This window comes from Perissodus microlepis, chromosome 13, assembly GCF_051167445.1.
Source record: "Perissodus microlepis isolate ML-2025 ecotype Zambia chromosome 13, ASM5116744v1, whole genome shotgun sequence".
In the NCBI taxonomy this organism is placed as follows: Eukaryota; Metazoa; Chordata; class Actinopteri; order Cichliformes; family Cichlidae; genus Perissodus; species Perissodus microlepis.
The window spans coordinates 8,140,637-8,157,669 of NC_140473.1; the positions used below are offsets into that span (position 1 = coordinate 8,140,637).

At 40.9% G+C, this 17,033-nt stretch overlaps 2 protein-coding genes across 3 annotated transcripts in view; one reads left to right on the forward strand and one right to left on the reverse strand.

Moving 5' to 3' along the window:
- Window positions 1-17,033, reverse strand: part of cdh23 (cadherin-related 23) — a 201,307-nt gene that overhangs the window by 13,998 nt on the left and 170,276 nt on the right. For both annotated transcript variants that reach the window (XM_084948030.1, XM_084948029.1), the window contains 6 exons: window positions 2,838-3,059; window positions 2,634-2,753; window positions 2,314-2,494; window positions 1,798-1,931; window positions 1,304-1,513; window positions 930-1,037 (listed from right to left, as the gene is read on the reverse strand). In XM_084948030.1, coding sequence (XP_084804156.1) covers window positions 930-1,037; window positions 1,304-1,513; window positions 1,798-1,931; window positions 2,314-2,494; window positions 2,634-2,753; window positions 2,838-3,059 — 975 coding nt within the window. The remainder of the gene's footprint in view (window positions 1-929; window positions 1,038-1,303; window positions 1,514-1,797; window positions 1,932-2,313; window positions 2,495-2,633; window positions 2,754-2,837; window positions 3,060-17,033) is intronic.
- Window positions 4,680-16,995, forward strand: vsir (V-set immunoregulatory receptor). Its single transcript, XM_084948032.1, has 7 exons — window positions 4,680-4,931; window positions 11,736-12,137; window positions 12,298-12,357; window positions 12,456-12,566; window positions 12,805-12,832; window positions 13,221-13,396; window positions 15,076-16,995. The coding sequence occupies exons 1-7, from the start codon at window positions 4,829-4,831 to the stop codon at window positions 15,105-15,107; spliced, it is 912 nt and encodes a 303-aa protein (XP_084804158.1). The 5' UTR covers window positions 4,680-4,828; the 3' UTR covers window positions 15,108-16,995.

Consider the following 17,033-nt stretch of genomic DNA (forward strand, 5'->3'; position numbering starts at 1 on the left):
CTGGCCTCCAGGTCACCTTGTGATAAACATGGGCTTTTAAGCTTTTAAAACTTCGAAGTTTTCTTTTTCCAGTACAGCATGCATACATGCTTTTGGTAGACATCAACAAGCTTTTGCATAACTTAGGCTGGATATTTGACCATTCTCCTTGGTAGATTTGGTAGAATTCATATACATTAGTTGGTTTCCTGGCACATGCTAGTTTTAAGCATAGGGTTAAGGTTGGGGCTTTAGGATTACCAATCAAAAAGCCTAACATTTACTGCTTTATCCACTGGAAAACCAGTTTTGATGTGTGTTTGGATCATTTTCCTGTTGTAGCACCCAGCTGTGTCAAGTTTCAATCATCAAGCTGCTGATTTCAGGTGAAGTTGATGATGTCTCGTCTGGCCATAAAATCTATTCTCCAGAAGGCATTTGGCTTGTCCATGTGAGTCAGAACTCACCACCAACACAACGCAGAAGCTGGCCGCCCCTCCCTGAGCCTGGTTCTGTTGCAGTTTCCCTGTTAAAAGAGTTTCTCCTTTCCACTGTCATCAAATGCTTGCTCATAGGCGTGTCTGATTGTTGGGTTTTCTCTCTGTTATGGTGGGCATCTGTTATTGTACAATATAAATCAACTTGAGGTCACTGTTGTTGTGATTTAGGGCTATATTACCCATTTGTGCCTTGTTCATCGTTCAAACTAAAGCAATCACCCACAGTTTGAAAGGCTCATTTACATTTCATTCACATTATGGCAAGTGCTTTCGTGAAACAACTATTTGTGCATAACCTAAAAACCACGCTTGCAGTTAAATTCCCGAGATATGCTGCAAAGACACACTATTTTATTTGCAGGCAGATGGGTTCATTGGTCTCTCTGTGAAACTGTCAGGGTGGTAGCATGCAAACACTTGCAACAAATGCACACAGGAGAGTGAGCTTACCCTACGAGCGATGCGGGGATTCTCTGGGTTGTCTTTGACGGTGATGGTGAGTGTGTATTCCGCTACTCGCTCTCTGTCTAGTGGTCTGTTGACCTGGACGACACCAGTCTGTGATACAAACAAGAGACATATTTCACCCTTATCTAAAAAAAAGACAAATTCATATCCTGTCACATAAGCTTTTTATTTATAGTCTATACACAGCTAATGTATATAGCTGGACTGCAGATTAAAGGGAGCCTGAACATTTTCATAGGTTAAACTAAACTGATAAACTGATCTGGGACTAAATCTAGAAGCACTTGGATGCTTCTTCATCTTCCACCACCTGCTCCACCTTTTTCAGCCTAAACCCCACCACCCAGTTCTCTCACTGTGTCATTGATGTAGAAGGCTCCATCCTGGTTGCCAGCAGTGATGTTATAAGTGAGCAGTGCGTTGCGTCCGCTGTCTGCATCTTGCGCCCGGACTCTGGCCACAGACGTGTGTACTGACGCGCCTTCACTTACACTTGTGTTGTAAGGCAGGTTAAGGAGGACCGGGTCGTTATCATTGATATCAAGGACATAAACCCCCACCAGCACCTGAAAAAAATAAGAGCCACCTTTAAAAATAAAGGCATTCAGTTCAAGCTGGTTGAACAGCTATTAATAAACCCATAAAAACAAGACTTTATTATGATTTTTTATATTGTGGGTTATGTGACATAAAGAGATTAAAAAAACTACAGCAGTCATTCAGGTGATATATAGTATCCTACATGTGGTTAATGTGTATAGTAAGAAAATAATAGAACTAAGCCACATTTAACACACAGTAACAGACATGGCAGAGTGTGTGGGTGCTTATGTGTGAAAGCATGGCCCACCGAGCTGTTGCGAGACGGGGTTCCCAGATCTCGGGCTGTGACAGTGATGTTATAGAAGGCAGTGGTCTCTCTGTCGAGCTCTACATCCTTTCTCACTCGAAGCTCACCCTCCACTGGGGAAACCATGAACTCGTCTGACAGAAAAACATATAAGAGAGTGGAGATGCATATCAGTGTTGAAGGGGGTGTTCCTAGGCTTCTTATGTGACGTTATCTAAAGGTTCTCTACTTCACTAAAGGTGAAAAATGTCCCAGACCTTTACAGGACGCTGGGGATGTCCCTGAAACGCCCTGCCTCGGTTGTGAAAATGCTGCACGTCCCTTTTATACGACTATAAAATTTGGTTACTTAATAGTCAGGTTACAATGTTGCAAGGACATTTTGGACACGTTTCCAGGAAGTGTTACAAGACGGTGCCCTTCACAATAACTGTAATGTTCTCAGGATGTTCAGAGACATTCTGAGGGATTTCATAACAGTTTACCGTCACCACAGCAAATCAGTCTGATACGAACTTTGGAAATCTCCACCGGTGATGCTGTACTCCACTTTGCCGTTGAGCCCGGAGTCTTCATCCCTGGCTCGGAGCGTCCACACCCGAGGCCCTGGCTGACCTTCAGTAACTTCAAAAGGTCCCTCGTAGGCTCTGGGAAAAGTGGGTGTCACGTCGTTTATATCCAGGACGTTCACCAAAACCTAAAGAGGGGACAGGAGGGGAGAGTCAAATGAGAGCTGGTACACAGACGAAGGCGATCCTCGATAAAATGCAGAATGCATGTGGGAGGATTTCTATGTGCGTTATTCTGTAAATATAAGTATGAGTGTTCGTCATCACTGTTGTGCTAGATGTCAGGCGAAGAGCAGGTTTTGGACACTGGTCCGTAGCTGTGACCACCAGCGCATAATGTCCGTTGCTGATCTCAAAGTCCAGCTCCTTCACAGCGGTAATTCTCCCCTAAATAAACACAGCATTAACAGAAGGTTAACATTTTTCTGCTGCTGCTTGTGACGCTTCAGCATAACTGCTTTTATGTCTCACCGTGATGCTGTTGATGTTAAAAGTCTGGATCAGGTTGCCTGAAGCGATGGCATATCGCAAGGTGCCGTTCAAACCCTCATCTGGGTCAATGGCCGTTACCGTAGCGATGGTGGCACCCACTGTCTCCGGTCCCTCGCTCAGCACTGTGACGTACTCCTCTTCGGGGAACTCCGGGGCGTTATCGTTCTCATCCACAATACGAACGTAGATGGTGGTTGAGGTCTGCATTACACACAGAGAAACACAGAAAAGCATTCACAGCTGCATGCTCTGTTTAGAGTGATTTTATTTATGTGAATGACAAAAAAACGATTAACTTGTGGCAACCGAGGCTGCAAGGGAGTCTCAATATGAGTTCATACTTCTTTTGTATTACAATTACAATGAAACTACAATGAGTTATCATCAGTTGGGCGTGCAAAGGTCAACAACACAACAAAGCAGGATTATTTCTAACATTTTCCGTTAAAGAGAAAACACTTGTGATGCTCTCATGTGACACTGGATATTCAGCATTCACTTTATATGAAGGAATAATAAAATAAAGAAATAAAAACAGGTGCATTGTTTGCTGAAAGAATATCTTGTGAGAACCAAAACTGCAAAATCATGAAAGTGAGCCATAAAGCCCAGCCTGTTCCAAACCACTCATTTCTGGGTTGTTCAGATCTTGACACATCAGCAGAAGTAAAGGTATCACTGCATGAGATAAAGGTCATGCAAGTTCCTGCTCCACCAGTTCCCCAACCAGTGCTGCGATAAGAAAGAGCGACTAACCTGGCCCTTCAGGCTCAGGGGGTTAAATTCGTCATTCGAATTTTATAATGCTCCAAAAACAAAACCCACCAAGTGATAACCTGAATATCACCACAGCTTTGTTTACTCTAAATAGGCTGTGGCTAAATTAAAAAGAAAAGAAAAGACCTCAGTAAAACTTTCAAGGCCCAAAGGTGAAGTGCGATCATTTTTCACAGGAAGATCAGTTTACTTGTAAAAGAGCTCTCTTACTATCACGTTTATGTTTTGTGTCCTCGTGATGTCACTGGGGTCATCTCAGTCTTAATTGTGCCTGAAAAAAATCTGATTGGAAACAAACAAAATCCCAGTTTGCTACAAACTGGACCTGAGCATTCGCAATAAACATTATTGAGATTTATCAGAAATATATACTACCACTCCAAAACATGTCTTCTGGGCTGCAGACTATCACAGGCTAAACGTCTAGATATTTCTAGGCATACCTAACTAGAAGTAAAATCTTACAACTCAGCAGACATTTCCTGATATTGTGACGTCTCACAGATATAGCGGTCAGATATGCACCAGTCTGAAAATGTCCATTAACAGAACAAGCTCATTTAGAAACAGTTTAATCACATAATTAGGGTTTGTTTTCTCCACCAAAAGACTCCAGCACCCTCAATACTATGTGCAACACATGTCGAGTCAACATGTGTCTTGATGGTCATTTGCTAACTATCGTATGAAAGCTAACAATAATATAAACAATGACTGAGCGAGCTGATAAGGTAATACTTTGGTGCGATTACAGTATGCAGATGTAAAAGCCTGCAGGCTGCCCCCAAAATGTGATGATGCAACATTTTAAACTTTGCACCACTGAAAACAGCTCAAACTATTTTAATGTAAGTCTAACAGACAGGAACGCAAAAATAAATATATACATATTTTTTAAATCCCTAAACATTTATATCAATATTGGCGTTAAAAAAAAATAGTATCTGTGAAGATCTTTTTGCGAGAAAGGATAGTGGGTGGGTCACTGAGAGCGAGAGAGAGAGAAAGGGAAACAATGAGGAGGAGCGAATAAGGGACTGTCACGCTGCTTCACAACTCAGAGAAGCTGGAGAGACAAGGGACGATAAACCTCCCCAACTGTTCTGGAGTAAAGTTCAGACAAGTCGCCTAGTTTTAGATTGAATGGGAAGAAAGTTGAACAAAGGCTACTTGTAGATCTAGTTGAAAGCCAAATGTTTTTTATCCGGACAGCCATGGAATGGGTCTCACTCCGTCGCTCATCAGTCTGGGGAAAGAAGTTCGTGTTTTGGTCGCTTTTGCTTTGCATAGCTGGAGGTAAGGACACACGTCCATCCTTTTAAGACTCGCTTAACTGGCTGATCCGGGCGTGTATGAACTTGTCAGTTGTGTTGTTTAGTGAGCGGCTAGTTGACTGGAGTCACAGATGGATTTTCTGTTTTAGAAAAGTCACCTGTCACACACTGATATATATGTATATATAGATCGATCTAAAAAGCATCTAGATGGACAAAACAGCCAACTTGCTGTGTCTTACGTGTCTGTACCAATGACAGTAAACCCTCTGCACACTCTGACTTTGGTATTTTAACTCTGTTAGCTTTTTACCACATGCACTTGAACGCAGCGACCCTGTAAGCCCATTATTTTATCTCGCGTGTCTCTAGGTTTTTACTGAGTTGGTTTGTTGCTGTTTTGAGACAGAACATCTGGCGTGGAGCTGTTTAAACCCCCCGCCATGGATGCAGCCCAGTGGAGTGTAAATCCACCTTAAAGTCAGCGACTTTGAGCTTGACGAGATCAGAAGCCCCCCCCCAGGTTTCAAAACAACTTGTAAAATAAATGCAGCGGACACGAAAAGAGGCGCCTGCAAAAACGCAAGAAGTTGATCCTCTGAAAGAAGTTGAGGAAAAGACTTCCTTGTGCCGTGCAGCGCAAGAACTGCACATCGTTTATCTTTTTAAGACGTCCGTAGGTTTCTGTTTTCTTGGAATTTATTGGGGGATTCAGCTGGGAGCTGCGATCATACCCACACTTCATTTATTTATTTCATAAAAGGGACTTTGGGATTGCCTGAAGTTTAGGCAACTGACGGCGGAGGAGAGAAGAGATGCAGCTGTCGCCTCCGGGGTGTAGGGTCCTTCACTTCAAACGCCGCTTAAAAACTCGGGAGAGGTTATCAGCTTTCGCCTTTAGGATTTAAATAAGCTCACCCAAAAGCGAATGTAATGTTTTACTTAAAGTTTAAGCGAACTCTATACAAATCAAAGCGTTTCTAGAGCAGTTGCTTGTGGGGATTCAGGTATAAAGCCAAAACATTCAGTGACTCAGATATACCATTTGATATGTTTCTGAATTGTTTATGCAGCACAATGAAATCCGTATCGTTTAAGACAGTTTCCTCCTTTCAGTCTTGTTATGTCTTCCTTGTTGGGACGTTTCCTTCCTTTCAGCTTATGATGAAAACAGCTGTTTTTGCCACTGCCAGCAGTGGGTGTCTTCCCCATGAAAAATAACTGGAACCAAACGGTGCCAATTTTCCAACCAGTGAGTAAAAATAAAATGACTCATTCTTTCTCTGCCTCCTTTTCTGCTCCTGTTGTGGCAGCGATTGTGCTTGGTCACATGTCCCAGATGGGCAAATCTTTACCTGTGCAGCAATAAGCTGAAGATGGGGAGGGGAGGCCCCGTCTTGAAATTTTTCTGGTCATCAGATTTTGAAAGGTCTGTGCATTTGTAGTAAAATCATAATGCTGCTAGCAAGGGGTTTTCTCTCGCAAGGGCGATCTCTGAACAGCTCGAGGACACAGTGATGACCACTGTTGGTGGAACCTTGACTCTGCTTTCAACCTAATGTGACCTGAGATATGAAGACATTTAACTGTGCCAGAAACAGTTTAACACTGGACGATGTAGTGAAAAACAGGAAGGCAAGGTCAAAGTAAAAAGAGGAAGTTAGTTTATAATAATGAAGTCAGTTTTTAAAATGATGTAATCCCTGGATTTTTACCATTTTTGAAAAGACAGAAAGGCCCACGTCTGCTCATTTCCACGTCTGAAATGAGAGGCCACCTTCATTTTTAAAGTGAGGAAATAATCGTGCAATCGTGTTGTAAGACTTCTCACAAAGCTGTCATTACACAGTTTACATGCCATTTATTATGTCAAGAAGAAAAAAAAGAGGAAGACAAATTAAACACACAAAGTGCACACGTTATTTTGGAAAAATTTAGTTTACAAAGTACCAAGGGGCACATCAGATTATTATAAGAAAATGTAAATCTCTAAACGTTGACCTGCAGCTGTGACCCATAACCACTTCCCTTTGTGACAATGTAGAGTGTAGAGCAACATATTTAAAAGGCTTCCTGTTGCTGAAAAGGTGCATCTGTTTGCCATTTCATGCCAGGGGCTTTAACTGAAACTCTCTTACTTTAGAGAGGAGCTCGTCTCCTGCTGCTTTCACTAACACCCTGTAATGGGTTTGATCATCATTACCATTACAGTGGGTGTGAAAAGGGCAGGATATGTGTTGGGAAACAACACTTGCAAGTAGAGGATTAATGCAGTTTGAGAAAACCAGATTTATCTGAAGGGTTCAGCAGCTTCTGTACCATGAGGTAATATCACCGTGCAGACTCACCACAGGGTTATTCAAGACGTCAAAGGTGGGGAAATTTTAGCAGGGTTAATATATGTTTAATCAGCACAGACTATCATCCATGTCTGAACGAAAGAAAGCTGTCAGTGGCAACATGTCCTAAACAGGTGGCATTCTGCCTTAATACAAAGGAGGGCCTGTTTCTGGGCCCTCGGGGGCTATCGGGATTCTGAGAACAGAGATCAGAGGAGGAAACTTATGTGTATAATTGAGCCAAAAACACGTCTGTTGTATACATGCAAAAGAAAATCAGACTGTTCCAGACACATGGCATAGCTTGTTGGTTTGGAAACCACATCAAGACAGCTCAGGTAGTGCCGACACTGCAAACGCCACCCACTTGGCGTGCTAAAAAAAATCATATTCATTTCCTTTGAATACCTATTTAAAGATCACAGCGTTGTCGGTCAGAAATGTGTGTGCACATTAGCTCTTCCAAGCTGTTCCCCCAGCAATTAGTTAACATTTAGCTATATTTACCGAAAAAAATGCTGTCTTTACTCTCGCCTTCAATATGCATCACTTCTGTGAAATAGGTCTACAGAAAGCATAAAGAGCTGTCAAAATGAAATTAGGAGAAGAGGAAGGTAGGGTGGGTGTGAAACAGGAGAGGCGAAGGGCTTCCTCTCCTATTGTCCCACTAGGAAGCCATGAACAGTGGGGGGGATAAAAGTTTCACTTTAATCACCATCCCAGGTCTTCCTATTGCTTTTCCTAACACACAATGGCTCCAGTAGAGTTCAGCCCCGAATACAGAATTATGGCATCGACCTAACATTGTGTTACACACACACACACACACACACACACACACACACACACACACACACACACACACACACAGGATGCACACATACTGTGCAAACAAATGTGCCAGCCAATGAAAGAGGAAAGGTGATCAACTGTTCTGCTGTATTTAACAGCAGCTGATTCTGTTAATATTTAGACAAAAACACTTGTGTGCTTATTAATTCTGGCTTGTTTGCACGGTGCAGCTTCCCCTTACAAATAAGTAGCACTGCCAGTAAGAGCCAGCAAGTAGTTAAATCCACTCTAATCATATTCAAAACAAAAGTTTCTGCAGGCTTAGACGCATGTGGAAGTGCTTTCAGTGATTCACAAAAACATGGGTAGTTACTTTGGAGATTTAAGTAAAAATGTTGATGAATGAGATGAACTATCTAAATTATACAGCTACATAGAACAACATAACTGAACTAATAAAACATGGGAGCTTTTAAATTACTTTTCTTTCTTTGATGAAGCTTGTCAGCTTATTTTTTCATAACTAGCAGGGGAAAAGACTTTAAACGAAGCAGCAGCTCTCTAAGAAAACTATTAATAGAGAACGCACCGCAATAAGCAGGTCACCAGAACAAGTTAAAATGAATCTGTGCAAACACAAAGAGTTAGGACCAAAGTTTTTAAAGTTTGGGATATGGCTGTAATAAGGCAGGCACAACAAAGTTAATCCCCCACTGTTTGAATGATCAAGTAATTGTGTAAGTAATGTGTAAACTGGTTAATGTATTGCCTCATATTGTAGGAAAGCTGATCTTTATGGTTTTTTTGAAATAGTTGTTTAGACAAATACAGTAAAGATGTGCTAGGAAATAATGACTGGCATTTTATACACATTTAAATAGTTTAATCAAGACTCTGATTTACAGGTTAATCCCCAACATTAATAGTGAGCATAAATCAGCAGGGACAGTCATCTCCAACGCTATAATTACCGGCATTGTGGGTAGTGGTCCAACCTGCTCGAGGTTTTTATCACATAAAGAATCACGAAGTTTGCAACATCTGAAGTGGGAGTGGAGGTGTTTATGTGCTGGGATAACTCAGGAAGGAAGTCCACTCCCCAAATTCTGGCATTGACTGAGACTCCACCCTGACTTTCCCAAACAGACATATGGACACACACACACACACACACACACACACACACACACACACACACACACACACACACACACACACACACACACACATTTACTGTAAAATTTTGCCATGGTGTCATTATAAAAGGTACACATACGTGGGCAAACTCTTCTTTCTCTGCAGTCCACCCACACACGCACCCGTGCATGCAGCCTTCCTGTCGCTTTTGCAGCAGTAAGCATTCTTTAATCATCTGTTACAAAGGCCGATCATTACAAAATAATGAGTCCGTTGACAAAGCTAGAGATTGACAGCCTTTTTACGCTGCTCTTTTACAACATAGCGAGGCCTCATTTAGGGTGTGCATTTTCCAGATCATGTGTCTGCTTTAAAGTGAGGTTCAGAGAGTGGCGTCACACTGCCTAGCCTGAGGATGAGCTAATTTTGTTGTGTTTTTGCAATGCAATAATCATTGAAAGCACACAATTTATGTTTATCTATTCATGCATTCCACTGCAACACTGAAGAATTCACAACAGGATGTGGTTGAGGCAGAGAGTGAGAGAGGGAGAAAGGTTTATGCAATAAGCTGAGAACGGGCTCACAGCTGTGCAGCCGGTTTCCTGAATGTACATGAGTGTGTGCAGAAGATCTTTGAGCGTACGATCCTTTGAGATATTAATACACATAATCGATACACAACAATTGCTGTGTATTAATACCAAACAGCAAGATGATATTTAAAGTTAATAAACAGAACTTCAGTGGGATTTTTTTTTTACACTGTCCCCATTTTAAGAGATGAAGAAGTTCCTGCGTATATTTCTGTAGCTCACAAAGAGGAACAAGAGATTTAACTCCCTCAGGACATTTGTATATTTTTCAAGACAGCAAACTATGCATGGTTTTTAACCACAGTTTAAATGTACAAAATAGGAAGCAAACTTTGCACAAAAACCCAGGAAGCATGCAGAAGTGTGCCACTAAAGCCCATGTTAAGTTTGGCAGGTGATAAAATTACTGCTTTTACTGTGGTTACTTGTGCAATGACTCACTGTACCTGGCAGGAACTCAACTCAGCGCAACTTTTAGGTGTGCAACTAATTTCAGCAGACCTGCCATTTATTTTCTACATTAATTTCAAATTGCTCAAAACATGATATTATCAAAACGTCACTGTAGGGTTTGATCCTTTGCTTTTTTAAAATCTTTCGTTATGTAATTTTTTCCCAGCAGTTTGTACCCTGGAAAGGCCCGCTGCCAAACCAGATGCGACTTATATTTGTACTTCCTTTTTTCCTCTGGTTTTTCTGGGTCATCTGTAATAGACAGCTATAGGGAATTTGTGTGATCTGAACCGAACAGAATAATAACAAGAATGGCTATTATTGCTTTGACCTTGTGACTCTGTGTGTGTCATTATGGTGAAATATAGTGCTGGAGACTTAGTTTAGTAAGTCTGTACACAGCAAAATCTCCAGTGTTAAATTAACACTAGAGAGTGTCTATATGGGTCCACACCTCTGAGTGTTAAATACAACACTGTTGAGTGTTAAATTAACACTTTTGACAGTGTTATATGTTTAAAAGTAACCTAGTCAGTTTTGAAGATTAACAATGGCTAACACTGAGCAGTGCTGATTTTCTAACACTGGAAAATAACTCAAAATGTTAGAAATATTCCAGTGTTAGAAAATCAGCACTGCTCAGTGTTAGCCATTGTTAATCTTCAAAACTGACTAGGTTACTTTTAAACATATAACACTGTCAAAAGTGTTAATTTAACACTCAACAGTGTTGTATTTAACACTCAGAGGTGTGGACCCATATAGACACTCTCTAGTGTTAATTTAACACTGGAGATTTTGCTGTGTAGTAGGAACAACCAGAAAGGTTGCTTTGAGTACTTTGAGCTTTATGGGAGTTGTTGAAACAAAATAATAATAATAAAAAAAAAGCAATATATAAAACATCAGCAAATAAAAGACTCATTTTTTTTGTTTTATTAGAATGAAGAAGTATAAACTTATATGATCCTACTTCTCCTTCCTGTCTTCTTGTTCCAAAGTTATACCAGCAAATGATCCGTCAGTGACGCACTCCACACTGATATGTATACGTAAAACATATGCAGTTATACATCTATACATACATTCAACTATACTATACATATCTGTACCCTTGGATTGACTCACACTCACAGCCACTTTCTTACACTATACTCTACACCTACACTTTATCCCAATTTTAATAAATAATCATATTTATACTACATTGAAGTGTTATTAAATAAGCAAACAGAAATAAATCAATATGGCACAGTCTCACCCATGAGTACACACAGTGAAGATGCAAATGATCTGAGAACTCATTTGCATCACTGTTGCAGTTGGTGTGATCCTATTAAAAGCTGGCCACAAGTTTCACTGTCCCGCCGCTTTCAGTAGCGACACCCTAACATTAGCATCCCTAAACTGAAACATTTCTATGGATACGTAGAAAGGAGGAGGTACCATCTGAAAGGAAGTTATCTGCGTTACCTACATTCTTCCATTGCTTTTGTCTTTTCTCTCTAGCTAAAGGTGAGAAACACCACGCCCAGCCCCATTCCACACTGATTGCTTCTCCTCCCCACCTGTACTACACCTGTCCTGAAGGTGCAAGAGTCAACATGACGTGCGTCCAGAAAGGTACCCTGCTTTCCCCCAACGATGTTGTGAGGAGCACTTGGCTCTTCACAGCCCACAGTGACCAGCACTGTCATCCAGGAATGGGCCCAAGGAATTTTTCTCACCCACACCATAACAGCACATTGCCACCAGGAGTGAAGATGGATCGCATGGGGCACAACCACTGGTTGATTCTAGAGAATGTGAAACCTTCGGACCAGGGCCGCTACTGCTGTGGGATTCTAGAATTCAATAAACATAGCTTGGTGCAGAAAGCCTACAACCATGTTATTCTACAAGTTATACCGCGTAAGTATGTCAAACGCTGTGAATGTGCACTAAGGTTATACTGGATATGCCCAGAAATGCCACTAATCAATATATTTTGCAAGAAGCTCAGGAGCTGATGTTGCTGAACAGTGAAACTGTTTTGACACGAGTGAGAACCGATATATTTATCTCTTTCCAGCAAGGAAAGGATTTCAGAATTGCACTGTCTGGGATCCCACACCAACTGCAAGTACTGCAAGTAAGTATGAAACATTATTCAGGCCTTCAACCAATAAATGTCTGAGGCAGTTATTTCGTGATGTTATTCAACTCACAGCCTGTCTGTTGCTTCCCTAGGCTCTGTGCCAGTGGCCTTGGCTATAACAGCCTGCATCGTGGCTCTGCTGTCCCTGCCTCTTATTCTAGTGCTCGTGTACAAACAGAGGGAGAATTCACCGTTAGGAAGACGTATGTATTACTGATGTGCACAAACAGCTACACACACACTCACACTTAATTTCCACCTTTGGGCCACATAAGTCTCTCACACTGGACTTCCCATAGTGTTTGTTCTGACACGTTTCCTGTCAGTGAGCTCGATTAACTGTATTTCACACAGTAGGAAGCGCATTCATAGTCTTTTTGTAGTGTTCCGCTTTGTTTCAATTCATTTACAATGGCCCATTTCCTATTTCCTCTCTCCCAGGTGGACAAGAGCTAGTGAGGATGGACAGGTAAGGTTTCCCACAGGCAGCTGATCTCAGCGACCAGCTTCAAAACACAGCTGCTCTTTAGAATAATAGACTGTGAACATAGTGGCCACAACACTTGTGACACAATAGCTAGATTAAACCCACTAGCCTCATTAAAATAAACTAGTTAAAACCATGTATACATTTTTTTTCTTTTGCCATGATGTGTCCTGTATATGCAAATCCTACTGCTAATCATTTAAGTGTAGTGTTAAATTGTCATTACAGAAAATCCCTTATTAAATCTACAGTGACAAATATGAAACTCTTGCATGTCTCTAGGAAAGTTTTGAAACAGTTTACTGGGTCATATTGAAAGTTGCTCACTTGTAATCATGCTTCTTCTTCATGTATGTGTGTGTGTGTTCAGTGAGGCTCTGGGCCATGAAAACCCAGTGTTTCGAGGGGGATCACCAGAAACAAAGACCCGCACTGTTTCTCAGATCATGACCAGGCAGTCATCCGAGACAGGTCGCCACCTGTTGTCCGAACCGGGAACACCCCTTTCTCCTCCGGCACATGGCGACGTATTCTTCCCAGCAGAAGGTAGGACCCCCCCCCCCACCCTGCCTCACAACTTGTACTCATACAATATTCATGCTGAGACTGAGTCGCTGACATAAGGGACCTTCCACTGGTAAACATCAAAGCCCAAAAAGGCAGTGCAAGTCATCTCACTTTTAGAGGTCATTTACATGGCTTAGTGTGTTATATCTGTTGTTCCGATATTCTTATTGTTGTGAATGAATGCAAATCACTTTGTTCACATTTATTTCACACTCAAAAAAGAAACACTTAAAAAAACAAAAATACTGAAAAAGTACCGGTATATGCGTGTAACTGCATTGCACACAAGGGTTTTGCAAGACACCTATATCAAAATGTGCACTCAGTCTGGTAAAAGACTGATGCAATCAAGAACCACTAGTTCTTTCTCTGCTTTTGCTGAAACATCCTGTGTTTGGTGGAAGTGTTGGTGGAAAGATGCTCGCGAATTTGTAGTGCATATCAAAAAACAGCTGGGCTGAGTGTTGCATGACTCTGAAAATATATTGTGTAGGAGATTTCACCCCCCCCCCGCACACACACACACACACATGAAACCACCCCCTTACACTGTCCTCTTCTTAATTCTTCTCACAAGTCATTCTCCACCCATCAGCACTCTCATTGAACACTAATGGCTCCTTCAGTTGTTCCTTCTGACTCAACTTGAAATAATATTGAAACATTAGACACGGTTAAGGGGTTCAATCCTTAGTGTTTTTCTGACGATTCCTGGGACACCTGTGCAGACATTCCAGGCATACTGAGGCGGATTGCCCCCATTTCCTTATAGCACGGTTTGAGATGTGCATGGGAAGAGGGTAAGGTACAACTTACTGAGTATACAGCCTTAAGCAACCCATAAAGGTTTCAACACTGTAATAGGTGAATATATGGACAAGCCTTCCTGAAGCTCAAACAGAAATGAGAAACATAAACATAAGGTAAAATTGTGCCATATGCTGCAGTTTTCGCCTCTTCAATCAAACATTATTCTTTTACTGGGGAGCTGGACGCCTTTTCCGTTTCTTGGTGTGATCTCTATGTTTCCCGTCTGCAAAGAAAAGTCAAAATTATTGATAAAACCTTCATATGTTCGACATAAAAAACAATATCTTTGACATTTGTCAAGGAGGATTTTCCATGCTGGAGCTCATTTCCTTCAGTGGTCCACAGATGTTATGTTGAAATACACAGCTTCTCATAAGGTTTCATGTTACGTGGATGGAGGCCACACTTTAGCTTTCTTCTTCATTTTTTTCCAACTTGCTGACCTTAAACTTTGCGGAATTCAACAAGCAGCACTTCCCTGTTATCGCTAGCATGTCGCAACCCAGACCCAAGGCCTTGTTGTTCTGCTTTTTAATGAGTTTTCAGAAACACGAGTAGTTCTGTGGAACCGATCAGTCTCCATGCGTGTCTGTAGTACTCTGAGATGTGGGAGTTATGGAAAAAAAAAAGTAAAGAAAAGGAAATTCTTTCAATTTTTTCATTTGACTTTTGAAAGATCGGGTATGTTTGAGGCAGGAAGTGCACATTTGCATGTTCGAACACCCCCATATCTAATTTTCCACATAACAAAAAAAGGAAAAGAAAAGAATTGTGTGTTTGTGTAGGTGGATAGTGATACCTACAATGATTTCTGTGCTCTCACCGACATGCACTGTCTTTGCTTGCAGCTGCCATCCCTGAGTTTCCAGAGTTCCTGTAGGTTTAAAGAGGAGCTGAACCTCAATCATCACTCAAACTGCTGATCTGGAAACAGCCTCGCAACTATCTTCCTCTTCTCTCTGCCTTCAGACTGACGCTCTCCTTACGAGCCATCTCAGAATAACCCCGGATTTTAGTCTGTACATTGTCTGGACCCAAGGAGGGAAAAAAGAAGGCTGCATTTCTTTGATTCATTAACTACTTCCACCTGCAACAACAGCTGCAGGCAAAAAGTGAACTTTGGCTCGTGACGACTTGTTGTGCTTCATTTTACATCCAAACACTGGCGATGGCTTGCAAACCATTCATTCGAATCAGGTACCTCGTTTGGATGAAACACACTGCTTATAATAGTGTTGGCATGTTTTTGATTCCAGCCCTAAATAACTCACTTTGCGTGACTGTCTGTAGAATTTGTGTCAGTATTGCGGTTTCTATATGTCAGCAAGCACACCAACCAAAGATCTATGCTATAGAAAATGTGCAGGGGTGGCATGTTGTTTAGGGCAAGTCAAACCCTAAAGAACTCACAATGATTTCTGTAAATTTCCTGTGTCACTCTTGTGGTTTCTTTGTAACTGTAAGGGGGCCAACCGAAGACTTATTGTAAATCTGTCTTTATGTATTTGCTAAATGCACAAGCTGTCAAAGAAACAATCCTATGTAAAAGACCCCACACAAGACTACTTTTTAACTTGTTGATGTTGTTACCTTTACACAAGAAGGCAGGAAGGTTACATCTCCAGGAAGCAAACAGTGTTGTTTTTGTTTTCTTTCTTCTTCATGTTTTTTTTAAAAAACCGAACAACTGGTGTGAGGACGACTTAACGCCCTTTTCTCCCTTTCGTCATTTTATATAAGCCGTCTGCACCAGCGAACTCTCAATCATCAGAGAAGTGCCAAAGGTCTTGTACAAAAAAAGAACAGTTTTTGCTTTTACAGGCATTATGCTGTTCCTCTGTTTTAACTTGAACTTGCCATGTTTTCTATTTCTTCTTTGCTACCTCAGCTATGCGTAAACTCTGTTGCTTTAAATACTGTCTTTCCTTCCTGTGCTTCCAGAAACGCAGCCCTTCACAGTGGCCTTAAATATTCTCATAAAGTGCTGAAAATTGCAGGAAGAATTTAGAAAAAGCATTTAGAAAAGATGTTCTTGCTTGTGCTCGTGTACAGTTCAATAATTCTAAACAAAATGTTTATTGTTTTTTACTCTTGAATGTAGTCAGATTTTTATTAAATAAAGAACAACAACAAAAACCTTAAAACAGTTTAATCACTGCAGTGGAAGTAAATCTTTTATGAATATTTTTATTTTTTATTTTTTTTATTTGACTGTGGTAAAATATATTGTAGTATTCATTTCTATTTTATTAGTACGTGTGCAATGGGGCTGTTTGATAAATATCAAATATTTCAAGTGAAAGTGTGGGAAAAAAGCTTTAAAATGTTAACCTAAGATCAGTGAACACAACTTGGCTTAAGAGAAGAAGGGCGAACGTATATATGACAGCATTTTTGATATTATGTAGTGTGACTGTAAAAACCACCGGTGGGTTTTTTTCACACTGAGGTGTACAGGAGGTGCTTGGAGGAAATCCTCTCTAGAACGATGTGTAGCAGGTGTACAGTTCGGGGTATTATGTAAAGATGTTTTTATTCTCTAAGAGTTAATGATTGTTTTTTGTGTTTAAATGCTTGTGTTTTCCATTATGCCTGCTTATGTGTGTCTGTGTATGTGTGTTTTTTAAAAAAATCTGGACTGTGACTGCATGTTGACATGAGCGCAAACGTTAACATAATACAAAAAGGCTTGTAATTAGCATGTTTGTTCTGTATATTGCCGCTGAATCCTGCAATTAGTGGCTTTTATAATAAAGGGGCACTTTAAAGCCTTGTGTCTCTCAGTTGTTCCTTTCAAATGGCAGGT